At 30.8% G+C, this 20,694-nt stretch overlaps 1 protein-coding gene, 1 long non-coding RNA gene and 1 pseudogene across 3 annotated transcripts; all 3 read left to right on the top strand.

Annotated features, from left to right (window-relative positions):
• Positions 1-4,497: 4,497 nt before the first annotated feature.
• Positions 4,498-7,769, top strand: LOC107464647 (myb family transcription factor PHL5-like). Of its 2 annotated transcripts, none has more exons than XM_016083584.3 (6): positions 4,498-5,378; positions 5,608-5,803; positions 5,892-6,008; positions 6,626-6,719; positions 7,039-7,108; positions 7,256-7,769. In XM_016083584.3, the coding sequence occupies exons 1-6, from the start codon at positions 4,731-4,733 to the stop codon at positions 7,433-7,435; spliced, it is 1,305 nt and encodes a 434-aa protein (XP_015939070.1). In that variant the 5' UTR covers positions 4,498-4,730; the 3' UTR covers positions 7,436-7,769. The 2 variants fall into 2 exon arrangements, with proteins under 2 accessions (XP_015939070.1, XP_015939071.1); XM_016083585.3 differs by having other exon boundaries at positions 4,502-5,378; positions 6,668-6,719; positions 7,256-7,766.
• Positions 7,770-9,223: 1,454 nt separating this feature from the next.
• Positions 9,224-12,589, top strand: LOC107464591 (pentatricopeptide repeat-containing protein At1g03540-like; annotated as a pseudogene).
• Positions 12,590-14,088: 1,499 nt separating this feature from the next.
• On the top strand, positions 14,089-17,143 carry LOC127741428 (uncharacterized). The gene is made up of 3 exons (XR_008002502.1): positions 14,089-14,293; positions 14,514-15,193; positions 15,365-17,143. It is a non-coding gene; the product is annotated as an uncharacterized LOC127741428 (long non-coding RNA).
• The last annotated feature ends 3,551 nt before the right edge of the window (positions 17,144-20,694 follow it).

The following is a 20,694-nucleotide window of genomic DNA, read 5'->3' as shown; positions in this document are numbered from 1 at the left end:
ACCATGAGCATGTGGGTCGGGTTATGTTGCTCCAACGGATAAGACCTTGGGCTGGCTCTCCTTTAGCGCCGGTAGGGAGACCTTGCGTATTGGAGGTCCATGGCAACAAGCTCGGTGAGGAAAAAGATAGAGGCTGCCGAGTCGTACACGCTGAAGGTGGTGAGACACGGCATCATTTGTGTAGGTCGGAGGCAGTGGACTCAGAGCAGTGCGAAGGCACCATCCGCGATGAAGAAGAAGGCTATGCTAAATTAACGTGAGAGAAAAGAAGAAGGTTTTTATAGGTTTTAATTAGGTTTACTTAATCAAGTTTAAATTTTTTAAATTTAAAATTAATTATTAATATAAATTAATGTGGTTTTGTTTAGTTTTTTGCTGATAACCTTTTGGTTTCGTATACTTTTCCTAAATTAAATAATAAATTAATTATAAATAATAATAAAAATATAAGTTGTAAAAAATTAGAATCTAAAATAATAATAAAAATAAAATTAAGAGTACTTAAAGAGAGTACCAAAATATGTTATTTTAAATATTTTTTAATTTAATAAATAAATATTATATTTTACTATTAAAAATATTTAAAAAGTTGTCGATTTTTATGTGATTTTTAATTTCATAAATAAATATTCATTTTTGTTATAACATAATAAAAAATTATAATATACTAAAATAGAGTACAGTAAAAAATTAATTATCTAAACAATATTTATTTTATTAAAATCAATTTTAGTAAAAATTGCCAAACATAAATAATGTTGGTACAAACTCACTTCTATCCAAAATCAATTCTACAAAATCATTTTTATTCAAACTCCAGTTTGCCCAACGTAAATTCAAACATACACTCAAACGTTAGGGATAACTTTGAAACTTTCGTTGGGGACAAAAACGATACTTTACTTTGGCACAGGATTCGGTGGTCCAGGAACCTTTGGACCACTTAGTGGTCCAAGTAGAAAACATGTTTTTAGAGTTTTTTTATCAATTGCTACGTAGTCCTTGAACTAATTTTAATTACAAATCAACCCCATATATTTTATTTTACGCCACTGAAATACAATCAAGAAAATAATCCATGTTTAAATCAAACGCAGGACCAAGATGCTCAACATTCATAATACCTAATGAAATAAATTATAATGCATGGATCACAATAAAATAGCAATAATCCAAATAAAGTAGTATCAAATGGGTAGTAGCAGGAATATCTATATGGTATGAACTTGTATGAGGAGGAATTCATCAGCCTTGCTTTGATTCCTTCTTTGATTACGTTGTTGGTTACTTGCAAGTTCAATTTTTGTTTTATTATGTCAATTTTGTTTTATTATATGGTTTGAAACTCTTGATTATTCAATTCATTCTTAAGGAAGATGTCCAAAACAAAATACTGAAAGAAGAGAAAGGATGAGCTTGTTATTTAGATTATTTTTTTATTAGTTTAATATTGATGATAATTAATTATAACAAAAGTACATAAGGAGTACATAAGATTAACCATAAAATATTTTTTATAATTTTTTATTTTTATTATCAAATTTATATTTTTGTTAATGTTGGTTTTGGTTCTTTCTTTTATTCTGCTACTACTCATTTGATACTACTTTATTTGGACTATTGCTATTTTATTGTGATCCATGTATTATAATTTATTTCATTAGGCATTATGGATGTTGAGCATCTTGGTCCTGCGTTTGATTTAAACATGGATTATTTTCTTGATTGTATTTCAGTGGCGCAAAATCAGAGGACAAACAGATTAAATTTAAAATAGAACAATCATGTAATTAATTGTCTGTTTTTATTTTATGTGCTTTTTAGTTTCTTGTATGTAACATGCATTAGTTGCAGCATGCGAAGCAAAGGTGAATTTATAAATTTTCAGTGTACAGTTTCATTTCAATCGATTGGGTACCATTACCAATCGATTGAAATTGGCAAAACATTCAACTTCATCACCTTCCAATCGATTGGATTACATTACCAATCGATTGAATTTGGCTAAAACTTCAATGTCATCACTTTCCAATCGATTGTATTTGGCAAATCCATGTTGTTTTCGTGAATTCAATCGATTGAGTAACAACAACAATCGATTGTTTTGAAAATATATGGAGTTGATTTGTAATTAAAATTAGTTCAAGGACTACGTAGCAATTGATAAAAAAACTCTAAAAACATGTTTTCTACTTGGACCACTAAGTGGTCCAAAGGTTCCTGGACCACCGAATCCTGTGCCACTTTACTATATGTACTACTTTTGTTAACAACTCTTTTTGTTTTTTATTTTTTAGTATTTAATGTGATTGATAAAAAAAATAAATAAATAATTTTTTATATTATAAAAAAATATACACAAAAAATATCATTTTTTTATAAATAAAAATAATTTATTTTTGTCTTATACACTAAATTGATAAAGATATCTTTTATCATTGTAATAAGATGAAAACCTTCAGTGTGAATTTCATAGTTTATCTATTGAAGAAGAAATACGTGCTAGAGTTGTAAACATTTGTTAGTGGAATTTAAGATATATATGTTTTGAATGTATCTCTTCATTTTTTACTTTATTTCTGTAAGGAGTCATCACTAATAATAGTAAATCCTTGGGTCTGAAGAGTTATCACTAATAGTAAATGCTTGAATCTGAAGAGTGCATAAGTAAAAGGTAAATGACTTGTTATCAAGAATACCAAGCAATGCACCAAATTAAAATAAAAACATAAAAAAAAAATTAGAGCATAAGCACTAAAAATAATCCTTTCCATAAAGAATAAAAATAGGGGAAAAAATTGTCCATGTGATTCAAGTGATATAGGATCCAAGAATGACAATGGTAAACAAATATGTCTAAAGAACAATCAATGGCAACAAGGAAGTGACATAACATAGAAAGCTGAATATTTGTATCCACCTTTTTTTTTTTAGCTTTTGATAATGGAAAATCTATTATGGTTGCTGAACACTATATAATGAGAATTTTTGTAGTTAAAGTTCCATTGTGCTTTAAAGACGAATATTAAAATTAGTTAAACTTTCTGGTAATTTCTGATACCCCACTACTTTGCAAGATGCAGTGCTATAGGTATTGAGACAAAATAATTTTTAGACTTATAAAATATTTTTTTCTTTTTGGGGAAAGAAAGATTCGGCCATCTATCTCTATATATTTATCATCCCTATAGGTGGCTAAAATATTTCTTCCAAATCCATTGTAAGAATAATTGCAGATTTATTATTATGTGAATTTATGCTGGTATCTTTATCTAACATTATTAAATTATTTCACACTCTAGATGGCCACAACAAGAAGATTCTACTCCAACTCCTAATATGATTAATAATTAATAATTATATCACTACTACGTATTAATTTGTTTGAGGCCAGTTGTTAACATTATCCGTCAACCTTGCAATTGTTGTCCCTGCTTTGACATTTTTCCCTTGTCTTGATTAAATTGTTGGCATCAGAATTTTTTTTAAAAGAATTTGATTAAATCGTTTGATCTCATTTAATTCTAATAAAAGAGATAGAAGTCTTTTCATGATGATTTTTTCTATAAAAATGTTTAGAAGAATATAAAAAATTAATCTAAAATAATTTAAATTTTTTATTTTAATTTCTATTTATTATAATAAATATATAATTATAAATATTACATACATCAAATTATAGATATTAAATTAAAGAAAATAATTTTAAATTATTATCTCTCTAATACTATGAAACACGGAAATTTCGCTGAATTGTCGTGTTCGCGTGTCTGCTGTGTCCAACCGTGTCTTAATAAAAAAATAAAAAATTCTTCTCTAGACACGCTTGAACACACTTAAATACCATCGCATATCGGTATGTTCAGTCTTATTCTTAATATATATTTTTAAAATAAATTTAGATATAGTATATATTATTATTTATTAAAACAAAAAATATTTTAAATACCTGATATAATTAAAATAAGATATTAAAAACAATTAAAAAATTAATTTATATTTTAATATCAATAAAATATCAAAATATCATTACGATTTGTCTAAAAAATACTTTATATTTTATATGTATGTGTGTCCCCGTGTCTTATAATATTTTAAAATTCGCGTATCGACGTATCCCGTATCATATCGTGTCCCGTGTCCGTGTCAGTATCCGTGCATCATACATCTAACATTATAGTTTTACCAAGTTGTATAACTTGTGGTTGATTTTTGAATTTTGATTTAAATACATTTGAAGGCAACATTAGACCATAACCTATTTGTTTGTTGGCAAGAGAGCTTTGTTCGTTTCGATGTTATGTACTTTGGTAATGTCAATTTAATTATATTATTCATTTCTATCCTTCCATTTAAGAATAATAGGCTAAGGACATTGCATGGTAGCATTTAGACAAATTAGATTCAAATCTTATTCCATAAGCCATCAGGAATATAAAAAAAGAATTTTATGCCATAAGGCTTCCAATTCAGCACTACAATTCTATTAATAATTTTCATTTTCCCACTCTCCCATTCTTGTTCTTGTTATTCTCTTTTCTTTCCTTTTTTTCTTTACTTCCCCTTCTACCACTTGTTGCTCCTTAAGAGTGATGATCAACCTTTCTTAGAGTCATTTATTCTACCTAAGAAAATTTGAAAACACTGGAACGAATTTTTTTTTTTCCTTGAACATTTTTCTTGCTATCCAAGTTCAACTATTGAAGGTTTTTTTTTTTTTACCCTTGTAAATGAATGAGAACAAGCTTGATTTTCATTCTGAATATGGCAACCATTCTTCTTGTCAATATTTTGGTATTAGACAACAACCTTGGAACATGGGACCATGCAATAACCAACCCCTCAGCGCGACTTGCGTCGGCGTTGGAGTTGGCAGAGGAAGAGGAGGAGGAGGAGAACAAGAAGTAGTACTACCATACTCGGCTCAAGCCAAACCATCTAGCACCATCATAAGCCGATTCGAGTCGCCGGCTTCGGCCTTTTACGCGACGGAAATCTTCATGGGGTTCCCACAATATGATTCCCATCAAGTTGGTAATCCATCCAATTTGATGCCGCATCAACTCTCCATCAAGAACATTAATAATGATATGGAGTTCCCTCTCTATCAATCTTCAAAGGAAAGCCTCTTCTTTGATTCATCAGTTAATGACCAAAATAGCCCCAACAACTTTGAGTTGCCAAACACCTTGCAAGCAATAAAATCTCAATGGAATGGTGATCAATGTAATGGATCACCTGAAAAATCTAATAAAATTCCATGTGGGAATTTTCCTGCCAGCAATTTCCTTCCTATTGAACAACATAAGTTGTTCAATGATGATGCTGCCCCAGTCACTAGGAGCATATCAATTCCTAAAGCAAATCAAGAATCTACGGTAAGTGTTTTTCATAAATATCTTATTTAAATTTTTTTTTAATAGAAAAGATAGACAATCAACTTTTAATTAATCAATGATTTTAGAATTTAGATTTATAATTTAAGATTTAGATTTAAGATAAACAAAATAATTTTAAAATAGTTGACTGATGTTGCTGAAAAAATTGGTTACCTAACATTACTCGATTTTTTCCGCCTTTGGACTCATTTTCAAATACTAAAAACAGGTTGCTTGTGGCTCATTCAATTCCCCTGTTCAACAGCTGAGTTTCTCTTCTCCTCAAGAGAAGCTTTCTCCGACAATTTCGGCCGGAAACCTTGTCGGTAATGGACCAATAGCATCGAGTAAGACGCGTATAAGATGGACTCAGGATCTTCATGAGAAGTTTGTTGAATGTGTCAATAGACTAGGAGGCGCAGAGAGTAGGTTATTCTAAGTAGATTTTATCAAATCCAAAGTCATGTGTCTAAAGTCTAATATCTGAATGTGTTCTTGGTTTCTTGATTGTAGAGGCGACGCCGAAAGCGATACTAAGGCTGATGGATTCAGATGGATTGACAATCTTCCATGTTAAGAGTCATTTGCAGAAATACAGAATTGCAAAGTATATGCCAGAATCAACTCAGGGTAATTCACTTTCTTAGGTTCATTTTATTCTTATGTATGTTCCTATTTGTGGAATAAGCCATATAACCTAACAGGGGAAGACATGAATCTAAATTCCTTCAATTTGAATCCTTGGTTATATTGATGTCTTCGTACTTAAGATAACAGAGGAAGTAGCAATGCAGATGAAATAAGTTGAAAATTGAAATCCTTTCATTTTTGTTCCAATGTAAATTAAAATATGTCATTTTTAAGTAAGTTGAATTGCTCGAATAGGTAGTTAATTCGTCTGCTTAAGTAAGTAATAGCTCATAGTCATAATAAATTTGACATTGACTTGTCAGAATGTGAAATATGATCGGAAAATACTAAAAGCATTTGGCATTTGGACAAGAATAACTGCCCCTTTGGTTTTTAGTTGGTCAAAATATCTATAATAAATGTCAGTTAGAGTTAGTTGTTACAAAAATACCATAATTCTTTCTAAAATCGCCATAACACTTGGCATTTTCAACTTCTCTTATGTAACTTATTTCCCAAGGAGAAAACTAAAAAAAAAATTTAAAGAAAAAATCTTTTGAAATTAATATTTCAATTCAATGAATTGATGTTACTATTTAATATCTTCTAATATGCAGGTTCATATGCTTTGCCTAAAAAGTACTTCTTCCCTTTTTCAGGGAAATCTGAGAAAAGAACCAGCGCAGAGAATGTGCATCTTGATGTCAAAGCGTAATGCTACTTCTTTTCTCTGAAACACTTTTATGTTTATATAAAGTTTTATTTTGAATAAAATATACATATTGAGATAAGACATTGAAATAAACACAATGAAAATAAAAATATTAGTATTTTTTTTAAGATATATGATTAAATAGTGTATTTTAATTTAACCATGTCTAACCAAGTTTATTAGTCTGCTTAAACAAATATCATTAGTCTGCTTAAATAATTGTCGAGAATTCAAATTAAATCACATTATTGGCATCAATGTGGTTACTCTATAAAGTAGTAAAGCACTTAGCAACTTTTAATGTTAGTTGGTTTGCAGTGGCTTGCAGATTAAAGAGGCACTTCAGCTGCAATTGGATGTGCAGAGGCGTCTTCATGAACAGCTAGAGGTATGATTCATGCTATCTTCTTCTCTAGTACTTTATGAATTTAAATAAAAGAATTATATAAAATTATATAATAGTTGTATATAGTAGCAGTATTATTATAATATTCTCTGACTCTAAATTTTCTTTTAATTTGAATTATTGATCCAGATTCAGAGAAAATTACAGTTGCAAATTGAAGAACAAGGAAAGCAGCTGAAGATGATGTTTGACCGGCAGCAGAAGTCAAATAATAGTGAAAGAAGTTCTAAAGATAATAATAATGATGATAATGAGGTTACAATTTTAGAAGGGACTGGAATTTCCCACTTCCCTTCAAAGATAAGTTAGCCCAATTTCAAATCCCATAATTCCATAATAATAATAATAATAATAATAATATCTATACATACAGAATTAACTATTACATTGTGCCAACAAATCTTGCTCCTCAATCTCTTTGTAAGTGACAGTTAAAAAACATACACCAGATCATGCAATTTTGTTATTATGTGAATTATTAAAGCACTTTTGTTGAATCCGGCAAGTAGTAAATTTATTAATTTATTATTGTACCCTACAAAACCAATCAAGAATCACCGTATTACAGAAAAACATTGTAATTGTATTCCCCACCCCCCATCAAAAAGAAAAAAAAATAGAGGCAGCTTTTAATTTCCATCTTCTTTTTTTTTCCCATGTAGAGATGCCAATTAATTTACATATATAGGGTTTATGTATTTTGTTTACCATTAGATGGTGCATCTAATATCATTAACATTGGCTTATATATAGTCCATCACACTTTTTTTTTTAACTAAAGATAAAGAGACTCGAATTCTCAACCTCTAAATGAGTATCGAAAGACTATGACATTTGAGTTATAATTCGTTGACATATAGTCTACCACACTTTACTCGTTCAAGTGACTTTAATTTTATTAGGATAAAATATACTTTCTTCTTCCATAATAATATTTGGCGAGAAGTTTTAAAATTATTTTTAATGTTCAATTTATATTAATTTTATTCTCAAATTTTTAAACAAAATTAAAAATTTAATTTTGATGTATTCAAATTCTTTTGGAAAAAATCTTTCTTCACTACTCTCCCTCCAACCCCACCTCATCACACCACCTCCACCAAAAAAATGTACCAATGTAACTTAAGTAAATATTAATACATAATTGCTTAATTAATATCAATTATGCGACAATATATCCAGATAAGTTTTTCTAACGACCACGAATTCTCTAACAAAAAAATATTTTTTTTAATTTTTAATTTATATAATTAATTGAAAAAAAATATTTTTATTTGTTGTATTTATTTTAGATAAAATATTGTATCAATTTTTTATTATTTATTATAAAATAGAATATACATTTTTTTAATAATAGTAAATTTATATGAATTATGATGGTTAATTTAAATTGAATACACCTAAAACTTAACACAATTTTTATACAATAAATTTAATTAATTTATATAAAAAAGACAAACAAAATAAAAAAATTTTAGTCTCATAAAAATAAAGATTAAAAATCAAAAAAATATTTTTTTTATTAAAAATCTTTATTATCTTTTAAAATAATTATAAAAAATGTGTAGAGTTTTTTTCTCTAAAACAAATTATAGCCGTCCTCCTTGAAAAGACTGGAATCTTTCCGCCTTGATTTGTCCAAAACTGATTCGCTTGAATGAAGATCACTGTCTTACCTTGTTGTTTAGTTGTTGGAAACTTGTAATTAAATAAGATGCACTATTTATCTTTTTATTTATAATAATAATAATAATAATAATAATTGTTTATAAAATGAGTTAACACACTGATTTGTTCATATTTTGCTTGCTGTTATCCAGCAAAATATGAGAGAAATACTTGTATGTTGTATTTCACTGGCATACAAGTCAGTGAAATATATGTAAATTAATCTCGGTGAACATTCAATAAAATGCTCTAAATATAACACACAGATATGTAAATATTTTAGATTTTAAATAAAAAAATCACCAGCTATATGTGAATGTTTTATGCCGCAAGAAAACTCCAGCAAGGTAATAAGGAGTGCTTTAGCCATGTTAGAGAGAACCCATACCAAAAGTTGCAAGTGACTATGATGAATTTGATGATTGACGTATGGAATTCGCTCAACGAATTGGGACTGTTATTGAACTTGGTGAGTGCTTTTATATATTTTTTTTCTAAAATTTTATAAAAAAATAAAAATAATAAAATTATGCTTTCACTATTTTTTTCAAGATACTCAAATAAAAAAACTTATGAAAAAAAACATAAAAAGGCTGCTGATAGTTTTCACAAGTAATACTCCAAATCAATTTTCAAATCTTTTTTTAACACATTTAGTTAGTTTCACGTCATATTCTTTTAAAAGATAAATTAAACCATTTGTCATCGAAATTTAATAAAGAGTTGAAAGTCTCTTAGAATTTTTTAAAATTCTCATCTCTATCTTTTTAAATATATGTGTAGATTAATTATTTAATTTGACTTAGTGAAATGGTTAACTTACTTATTTGTTTAAATAAATATTAAGAGTTTAAATTTTATTTTGGACATGCACACCAACTTAGTATCATTCTATTTATTGTCGATTGTTTTTGTTAAAGGGTCACTTCAGCGAATTGTAAAGGAAGAGAGAACCCTCGTAGAGCTGAAATTTGTGACTAGAGATTGTAATCTTGAATCTCAGTCTTTATTCTTGTTACTTCTCTTCTAAATACACTTAATTATTAGCACAGTTACTGCCACATCAATCTAATTAATTATAGTTAATCTAACTTTCTACAATTAGTCTCTATAATCAATTATTCAGAAAATACATAAAAAAAACTAGCTCATATAACACCCCACTCAAATTAGAATGATCTTCACTCATCATTTTAAACTTAGAATTGCACCGCCGAAACAAGTTAGAGAGTTATTATCTTGGTCAGAATATTTGCGATTTGGTTGTTTGTTGAAATTGGCAGCAACTTAGTTGTTTGTTCCTTCCGCTTATCCCTTACAATATAACAATCTATTTCTATGTGCTTTATTCTCTCATGAAATACTGTATTCGCTTAATAAGTAGAGCAGATTGGTTGTCACAATAAATGACAATTGGTCTTCTCAACTTCACTTTCAATTAAGTCTTGCAAAATATAGGTGATTTACTGTGCTTCTCGAGTTACGATGGCTAAAGCTCTATACTCAACTTCACAGGATGAGCAAGAAACTATATTTTGTTTTTTGCTCTTCCAGGATACAATTTAATTTCCCATAAAAAAAACAGTAATCCAATAGAGATCTTCTTGAATCGAGACATGTCCCCCAATCACCATTTGAAAAATCAGTTGGCTCAAGGTCAAATTCGGTTGAGAATATTAGACCTAGTGTTGGATCTCCTTTAAGGTATTTTAACACCTTTACTGCATCTTTAAAGTGCTTATCAGTCGCAAAAAATCTAGGTACTAACTTAATTTTCCAACAGCGTAGTTTATCTCTGGTCGAGTATTGGTGAGATACAATAACCTGCCGATCAGCCTCTGATATTCTGAATTCGATTGAAGTAGTGTGCTTGAGTGCTTTGACAACTTGATGGTGTAGTCCATAGGAATTATCACTGCTTTTATCCATCAACCTATACTCCTTTAATAGATCAATGTAGTATTTTTTTGGCACACATAGAACCCCTCTTGCTTCGAGCTACCTCCAAACCGAGAAAGAATTTTAATTCCACTAAGTCTTTAATTTTGAAAAGTTGTGGAGATGCTGCTTGATGAATTGTATCTCCTTGCAATCATCACCTGCTACTATTAGATCATCTACATAAACTAAATGGAGATGTTGTTTGATGAATTTGTTTGAACTGGATACTGTGTGCTAGACATCAGTTATTTCAGCGCTTACAAAGAATGATAGGTTTAAGGAGGCTGTGGAGTTGTTCTATAAGATTCATAGAGGTTGCGGGTTAGCACTGGATGGTTTTACCTTTGGGACATTGTTGGCTGCTTGTGGTAACTTGGGGTGGTTGAGACAGGGGAGGGAGGTGCATGCTAAGGTTGTTACTTCTGGGATATGTGGGAATGTGGTTGTTGAGAGTAGTCTTTTAGATATGTATGGTAAGTGCGGTTCGGTTGGCCAGTCTAGGATTGTTTTTGATAGGACGAACAATAAGAATTCAGTGTCATTGACTGCTATGCTCGGCACGTATTGTCATAATCGAGAGTATGAGACTGTGCTCAATCTTTTTAGAGAGAATGGGATTGTGGATATTTACAGCTTCAGGACTATTCTTCGCGCGTTTTCGGGATTGGCTGCTGCGAGACAGGGAAAGGAGGTTCATTGTATGTGATACGTAACGTATACCTCGACCAAACAACGCATATCTCGGCACAAGATAAAATAATAACAAACCGCATAAACCGGACGAGCTATGCACAGCTCGATATCTCAACTGACAAGGCTAACGTTAGCAATAGGATAACATCGGCAAAAGTGGAGAATCCCGAGATATGCTATAACCGAACAAACCTAAAAATGTCTATATAAGCATATAAGTAACCTCAGAGTAAGACAGGTCACAAAACTCACTTCAATTCATTTCTCTTATTTTCTCTTAACTCACATTCTTACTTGAGAGTCGGAGTGCTTTTTGCCGGTGCTCTCGCCGCGGTTTTCCAACTCAGCAGACGTATAGATCCTCCACCCGAACTCGATCAACGCCAGAGGAGATCACCATACCTCGGCAGCATACGGACGGAACTGTATGTATGTGAGAAAGGGTGGTTGGAGAGACATTATAGTCGAGTCAGCCTTGGTTGATCTATATGCAAAATGTGGGTGCGTTGATTTTGCATATAGGTTGTTCCTGAGTATGCAAATTCGAAATCTGATAACATGGAATTCAATGATTGGCGGGTTTGCACAGAATGGAAGAGGGATGGTAGCATTCGCCTTGTTTGAGGATATGGTCAAAGGAGGGATGCAGCCTAATTATATCATTTTTATTAATGTTCTCTTTGCTTGCAGCAGTCATACTGGTTTGGTTAATGAAGGAAGAGAATATTTTACTTTAATGACAAAGAAATATGAGATTCAGCCTGGAGTTGAGCATTACAATTGCATGATTGATCTTCTAGGTCGCGCCGAACTGATAGAGGATGTTGAGATTTTGTTGGAAAATTCGGATTGTAGAGAATATCAGTCACTTTGGGCAGTGCTTTTTGGAGCTTGCACTAGGTGCTCAGGCTATATCACTGCAGAAGTATTTTCAAAAAGATGATTAAGCTGCAACCAGGGTTCCATTTAAGTTATGTTCTATTTGGTAACATTTATAGAACAGTTGGTAGGTGGAATGATGCTCTAGCAATCAGGAAGTTAATGGAGGATAGAGGAATTAAGAAGATGCCTGGCAAGAGCTGGATTGAAAGCGAAAATCAAAAGAGATCTCATTTTGATCTGACTAACATGAGCATTGCTGGGAAACACAATACTTTATAGCATGGAAAGATGGATCAATTAACATCATGAACTTTTTTATCTCAGTTCAATAAAAGCTGATGAGCTAGGACTTACCCTTCTGGTGATTTTGAGCTAACGGATTGCAACACCAGCTTCGTATGGATAGCATATGAAATTTCAAAAGATCCTCTGATGACAATGGTTTGTCTCTAATTTTAACAGCTGTATAACAATTAACAAACGGGTCGCACTATGGTACAGAACAAATTTTATAAAGAGGGAATACGGATTTTTTTTGTGGCTGCTATTGTGACCCGTTTGTTGTATAGAATGTGGGCGAGTTAATAGTCAAAATCGTCCCAAAAAGATACCTCGATCTCTATTTTGGTCTTCGAAAGACAAAATTAATCGAAATCGTTCCCGAAAGATACACGATTTGGTCACGTTAGTCCTTCCGTCAGTTAGATGATGACGTGTCACGTTAAGTGCCACGTTGCATGATGACGTGGTGGGTCAATGTCACATGTCACAAGATGATTGGTTGATGTGTCAGATCAGTGACACGTGTCTCTTGACATGTAAAAAAGTTATTTATAATCAAAATAGTCCTTGAAAGTTCAGACGTAAGTCATTTTTATCCCTAAAATTTTAAAAATTAATCAAATTAGTCCTTATATAATCTTTTTATTTTTTCTTGATAATATTAAATTTGAAATATTTTTTTATACTACTAATTTTAATAGAAATGTAATTGACAAATAAAAAGTTAGTAATTGTATCTTTTCTTCTTAAAAAGTTTTTCAATAAAATTATCTCTCTTCTTTAATTCTTTTCAGTTATACCACTATTTTTTTCTATTACATCTTTTTTTTCATTACAGTATTACTTACATATAGGATGTAATAGTAGTAATATTAAAAGTTAAAGTTCAAGAAGATCCACAAATTTTGTTTTAATTTCAAATTTTACAAAATATTAAAAATTTGTTGCTTAATTATTATTATATATGCTAAACGAATTGTGCAAGACCCTGAATTTTTGAATAAATCTTATTATAAATTAATTTCAATTCATTTAATTCATTAGAACTTTTATCTTCAGGAATTATTTTATTAAAGGTAATTAAATAAAAAATTAAATCAGATTTTGATAATTAATTAAAATTTTATCTAATTTTATAATTATTGAATTATTTGCTATATTTAAATTTCAAAATTAGTAGTTACTGAATAGCAAGAATATTTATGTGATTTAATTTAAATAATTAATATTTCTATGATTTAATACTTCAAGTTTTAGAAATAAAAAAAATTAATCTTATTATCTTATAAATTTAATTAGAGAATTTGATTTTAAACCAATTAGTATTTTAATACAATAAACAATATTTTAAAATAATTGTAAAAATTAAAATTAAATTTTAAATTAATACTATATACTCTAATTTGATTAAAAATAACCAAAATCTAAATTAAATCCTAAATTGCTAAAACAAAACCATAACTAATAAACACTCACACTCACATCTCTCAGCTCACACGCACACACAGCTGCACCCCTTCCCTACCTTCACTTACCCACAAAAATCCCATCAGAAGGAAAGAAAGAAAAGAAGAAAAGGAAGAGAGGAGTGGGGGACCGCGGGAAAAGGAAAGAAGGGAGAGAGAAGAAGGACGGCGCCGGCGGGTGTCACTGCCGCCGCGCCGCCGTGTCGCACCGATGAGGGAGAGCGTCGGGGAGGAAGTAGCTTGCCGCCGCCTTGGCGTCCTGCTGCTCGCGTCATCACCGCCAGCTTCGTCGGATCCTTACCGCCGAACCCGTTCTTGCCGCCGCCGTTGGAATCACGAACAGGGGAAGGAGAAGACGCGGGCCAGTGCCGCGAGGAGGAGTGCGACCCGCTACACAACGCTGCGCCGCCGTGTGTTGTTGCCGTCGCCGAGCTCCCATGGTTGCCGCCGGCAAGATTCAAATGCCGCCGCCTTGACGTCCTACCGCTCGTGTCATCGTCGCCAGCTTCGTCGGATCCTTGCCGCCGAACCCGTTCTTACCGCCGCTGCTGGAATCACGAACAGGGGAAGGAAAAGACGCGGGCCAGTGCCGCGAAGAGGAGCGCGACCCGCTACGCAACACTGCGCCGCCGTGTGTTTTTGCCGTCGCCGAGCTCCCGTGGTTGCCGCCGGCAAGGTTCAAAGAGAGAGAAGCTAGAGGAGAGAGAAAGATCGACGAAGGGGGTTTTGTTCGAGCGGCCGTGCCTCCACCGCCTTTCACCGCCGCAGATTCGCCACCATCCACCGCGCCGCACCATGCCACGTTGCCGCTGTTCTTTACTGCGCAGCCACCGCCACGCCTTGTCGTCGCCAGAGTTGCCACCGCCGCTTCTCACCACCGAGGAGAAAGCTTGCCTACGTTGCTGCCTTCCGGGCCAGATTCACCGGTAACCCTGTTTCTGCTTTCCTGAACCATGTTCCACTATTTTGATTATTGTTGGTGTCTCTGCTACCTTAATCACTCAAATTAATTCCACCATCGCCACTGGCTTGCCATTTTTGCTCGGCTGTGCCCTTATTCGTCGTTCTGATTGTTGAAAGGAAATGATGTCGAAGTTATAGTTTCTCCGTTTTCCATTCTCTTGTTTCTTTTCTGGTAAGACAAACTTTGTTGTACCTTATCTTGCCATAATGCTCCATTTCGATTCTGTTTTATTAGTGCATAATGTTCCTCTTTGCCTTACCTGGTTGTGTTTATTCTGTCTGTTACCTAAAGCTGCTGTGTTTGCGGTTATTACCTTTTTTTATCGTTCTTCTCTGCTAGCAGAGGGTGTTTGGAATACAAATCATGACGTAGCTGCTGCAGAATAAGGTGAAAAGAGGGTTTGTCGCATTAAAATCGTTGCGGGTTTGATTCTTTGAGGTAGTGGTTTTCTTAAAATCTATTTTACATTACAGAGTTGTGATAAATAGATATTGATACAAAAAAATATACTTCTGTGATTATATTTGTCTTGTGGATGTGATGGTTTATTGAATTGGATTATTGGGTGCTTGATTGTGTGAGTGGTGTATGGTTGTTGATAAAAACCGGTTTGAAATGTTATTTGCTTGACTATTATGAAAGGTAGATTTCTTTGGTTTTGGAGTTTACTTAGTAATATAAATGAATCAATTTTGGGGATTGGTTGATTTGGGGTTGGTCTGATTTTATAAATGATTTACTATTTGAGCTGATTTGATTTTAAAAAGAGTTTTACTGTTGAAACTGGTATGATTTAAAAATAACTTGGTATTGGAACTGGCTCAACTCTGAAAAATGTTTGAGATTTGGAAATGGTTGAGAAAGATTTGAGAAGTGTTTGGATGGACCCAGAAAGGGTGGCAGCGTCTGAGTTTTAGAGGAGATGCTATTGAAATTTTATAAAATTGGAAGTTCCACTTTAAGTATTATTTGAAAAGATTTGGTTTTAAACATTACATGTCTTAAGGTTGATTTATTTACCAAAGAAAGAATTATTTTGAATTGGGATTGTCAATGAGCGGAATGGAGAGAAGGATGATAAAGATTTTCTTTGAAATATGAGTTTTGAATGAATTTGAACATGAGATATGGATTGAGAATGTTACATGAAGGTTAATTCCATGGCTTGATAAATGATTATATACTGATTATGAGAATGAAATGGCTTATGAATGATGATAGCTGAGATACGAGGTTCCTTGGATTAAGTGCCGTGGCATGCCACCACGTGTACCAGGTTGAAAACTCGATGCTCTGTTGACCCTACGATGTAAGTGTAACCGGGCACTATATAAATTTCCGGAAATGTTACCTCCATTGAGCAATATTGATTATTTGAGAAAAAGCTATGCATAGACTCATGGGGATGCATGTCGGGGGACAGTCTAAGTGCAATTCAGACTTGTCAGGCTGGCTGGATAACTGACAGATGAGCCTCATCAGCCATAGGACATGCATTCATCATATGCATTTGTATGCTTTGCTTGAGTTTAAACTTGTTTGGGTTTGCCTAATTGTTAAACTGTTCTTAACTGCTACTTGAACTATTTGCTGTAACTGTTACTTACTTGTGCTTTGTTTGTCTGTCTTGCCTGTGTTTGTTCTGGCGTGCTACATTTGAGAATGAACTTTGGTGCTGAATTAATGATTGTATTGTTCGATTGCGTGGTTAGCTTCCGATCGAGATTTTCTTATAAGAAAGGAAAGGTTTCGGACTTCTAAAAAATTAAACATTGTTTTCTTTGAAGAGGTTTTGAACGATTACCTATTATTTTTTTTAAAAGATTCATAAGGTAATGATAATCATTGAGCTTGAAAACAGATTTTTAATTAAATATCTTCTTATGACAACTTTGAAACACCGTAGTGAGACCGTGTGGTTAGGTTCTCACCCCCCTGCAGCTTTACTTTTTCTGGAACCAGATGAAGCATTATGAAGAGTTAGATTGTTTATATGTGGTATTAATTAGATTATTTTCTTCTCTCGTCTTTGTTATTACAAGTTTGTAAGAGGGATAGGAATTGTATGTTTTATATGTATATTATATTATGAGTTATTATGTAAGGAGTTTTGTATATGAATCTATGTTTGTTTATATTTTTCTTAAGATAAAGTATTTATTTTCGGTTTTTTAAAGGGATCGGCGATACAGTGTCGAGTCACAGACTCTTATTTTTAGTATTTACTATGTAAAGTAGTCGTAATACTTCTTAAAATCAGAGTGGCACAGCTGGAAGCGTGACTTCTGATAGTGAGGGTGTTACAAATTGCTTCTTAAACGTACTACATGCAAAGAGCATAATTTTTTTGTGTGTTTCATATATTTGAGATAGATTATATAATTTTTCTTTTAATATCACAATCATTATATCCTATATGTAAGTAATATCGTAATAGAAAAAAAAAGATGTAGTAGAAAAAAATAGTGGTATAATTTTGTTTAGGTTAACAAATACATACATTTCAATTTTGAGTATATATATATATATGCAAAATGTGATAATGTAAGAAAAATATTTTAGAATAGAAAATAATAAGAGAGATTTTGCAAAGAATTAAAGGAAAGAGATATTTTTATTGAAAAAATTTTTAAGAAGAAAAGATACAATTACTAATTTTTTGTTTGTCAATTACATTTCTATTAAAATTAGTAGTATCAAAAAATATTTCAAATTTAATATTATCAAGAAAAAATAAAAAAAATTATATAAGGAGTAATTTGATTAATTTTTTAAATTTTAGGGATAAAAATGACTTACGTCTGAACTTTCAAAGATTATTTTGATTATAAATAACTTTTTTACACGCCACGTGTCACTGATCTGACACGTCAACCAATCATCTTGTGACACGTGGCATTGATCCATGTGACACGTCATCCTCTAACTAACGGAGGAACTAATGTGACCAAATCATGTATCTTTTGTAGACAATTTCAGTTAATTTTATATTTCAAAGACCAAAACGAAGATCGGAATATCTTTCAAAAACGATTTTGACCATTAACTCAAATGTAGGCCATAACTTTACTAATAATTAATCCCTAACTATGACCACATTAATGTCATTAGTAAAAAATATCACTTCGTTTTAGTAAATTGGTCATTTATTAAAATGTTCATTGAGCTCTTTAGACCTTCTGTAGTGATATGTAAAATTAAATTTTTTTACTCATAATTTTTGTATGTTTAATAGTATTTATATATTATATTTTTGGATATTCTATAAATATAATATGGCATAACCATAATAAACAAGCTTTATAAAATGAATTTTGAATAATTAATACTCATTATTAAGAGAATATTTACCAAAGATAAAAACTAAATTAAAATAGTACAAACAATGCTAAGATTAAATAAGTATGAATTTTTATCATATGAAGTATACATAAAACGAAAAATATAATAAATTTAATTGTGAGGTGAGATTATAAAAGGAGTTAAGATAAATAAAGTTTAAAAAATTATGTTTATTTATCCAATCACTTAACTATAATCACCTATTATTAAAATAAATTGTACTAAATTTTGTTAAAATTGAACTTTAATAAAACTATAACCTACCAACTTAAATGTATGTATGTTATAAAATTTACAATGCTATTAATTTTAATATATAAAACAGGTATCTCAAATAATTGTTAATTATATTACCTATACAAACTACAAAGTATATCAGCTATTATAAGAAAGTATATATTTGGTGTTTATAAAAAGTTGAAATAATTTTTAATTATATTACCTATACAAAGTATATCAGCTATTATAAGAAAGTATATATTTGGTGTTTATAAAAAGTTGAATTATGTTATTCACACGTGATCAAAAGAATATTTTTGACATTTTAAAATTAAAGGATAAAATAATAATATTGTCTTATTTAAAAATCTGAATATTAGAAGAATTATTATGTCGATTTTAGACATAAAAAAATCAAAAGTTTATCTAAACATCAATAATGCTAAAATGACAGTATTTATAAAGTTTATTAGGCTAAATGAGAATGAGGATATTAAGAAGCCAAGAGTGCTCTTCAAATTCATTATGAGTTATAAATTTAGCATTCATTTTTGAAATTATGTAGTCATATTTTAGTTTGATTTGATGTTAAGATTTGTCAGAAATTATTTTTATTATTGAAATAGAGACGGTGTTTTGATTGAATATTCACATTTGAAGTGTATTATAATATTATAGAAATTATTCAATATGCTTCTCCATGAAACACGCCCCTACGTGTTGGCTAAGATGTTGCTACGTGTTCACACGCTCTCCGCGTGTTGGCCAAAATATTGCCATGTATTCAACATGCTCCCCACGTGTTGCAACACGTTTTCCATGTATTGACTTTCCACCTAAAAAATTTACCAATCTGTAATTACACCAAATACTCATATTTCCAACAAAAACACCAATTTTTTTATATAAAAAAATTAGCCAAAAATTGTTAAAAGACTTGATTTGGTTTTGATTTGTTTAATAGTATTTTTAGATATTTTAAATTTAAATTAAATCTGAACTAATTTAATAAGATTAAATTTTATTTTTTTTTCTCAAAGATAGATATTATTTTATTATTATAAAATAATAATGTTTTCATAAGGAAATACAAAAAGAAGTTGGAAATTTCCAATTATCACCAAATGTGATTGGAAGACAAATAACTTAAAAAAGAGTAAAATAAGAATAAAGAGAAATTATTAGCATTCATTAGGTATGGCTAATTGGCTATTGAGTTCACTAGACTATTGCCTTCTTGCACTATCTTTGGCGCTAGGCTTATTAGCTTCTCAAAGACACACCTATTTCTTGCTTTTCAAGTACTCCAACAAAGAAAGATTAAATCTAATTTAAATTAGTTATCATATCTTTTATTATCTTTTAATTTAAATTATATCTGATTTAAATAGATAGGATCAATTTTAGAGTCATATCTCACTTTTAGGCTAATGTATTAGAGATAATTTATATATTTTTTATGAATAAATTTTTGTGGTTTTTTATGCACATTTTTTTATGCATGATGATAAAGTGAAGTGAGTGATTTGATTTAGTTATTGCATAAGGAAATTGAAGAAGGAACCTAAGATAATTCTTAAAGTTAGTTCTTTCAATTTTTAACTCTCTGAACTAAATTGTTTAAAAGTCTAGTAAAAAAAATCTAGGTTACTAAAAATAGGTTTTTTTAGAAGTCTAATAAAAAAACCTTCTTTATCTATCTTTTTTGTATTTCTACTATATCTTTTCTTATCGTTCATTCTTATTTTCTTATCATTTGTTATAAAAAAATTTGATTTTGGTGATTGATTATTTTATTAAAAAATTGTGTGAAGCATTTATATATATAAATACATAACTATATTACTCAAATAACAAAATTTTATCAATATAATTATCAATCAATGTTACATGTACACTAAAAATTAAGGGGTAAGTACTGTTTTGATCCCTAAAGTTTAGCGCCAGAATCGAAACCGTCCCTGATGTAATTTTCGACTTAAAATCGTCCTTAATGTTGCATTTCATTTTAAAATCGCCCTTTTTAATAAAATTTTTTAATTTATTTCAAATTTATCCTTACTTTAACTTTAATAAAAAAATATATAATTAAAAAAAAAAGAAAACGCGTT

This window comes from Arachis duranensis, chromosome 9 (genome assembly GCF_000817695.3).
Source record: "Arachis duranensis cultivar V14167 chromosome 9, aradu.V14167.gnm2.J7QH, whole genome shotgun sequence".
In the NCBI taxonomy this organism is placed as follows: domain Eukaryota; kingdom Viridiplantae; phylum Streptophyta; class Magnoliopsida; order Fabales; family Fabaceae; genus Arachis; species Arachis duranensis.
This window is presented reverse-complemented; position numbering and strand designations above follow the sequence as displayed.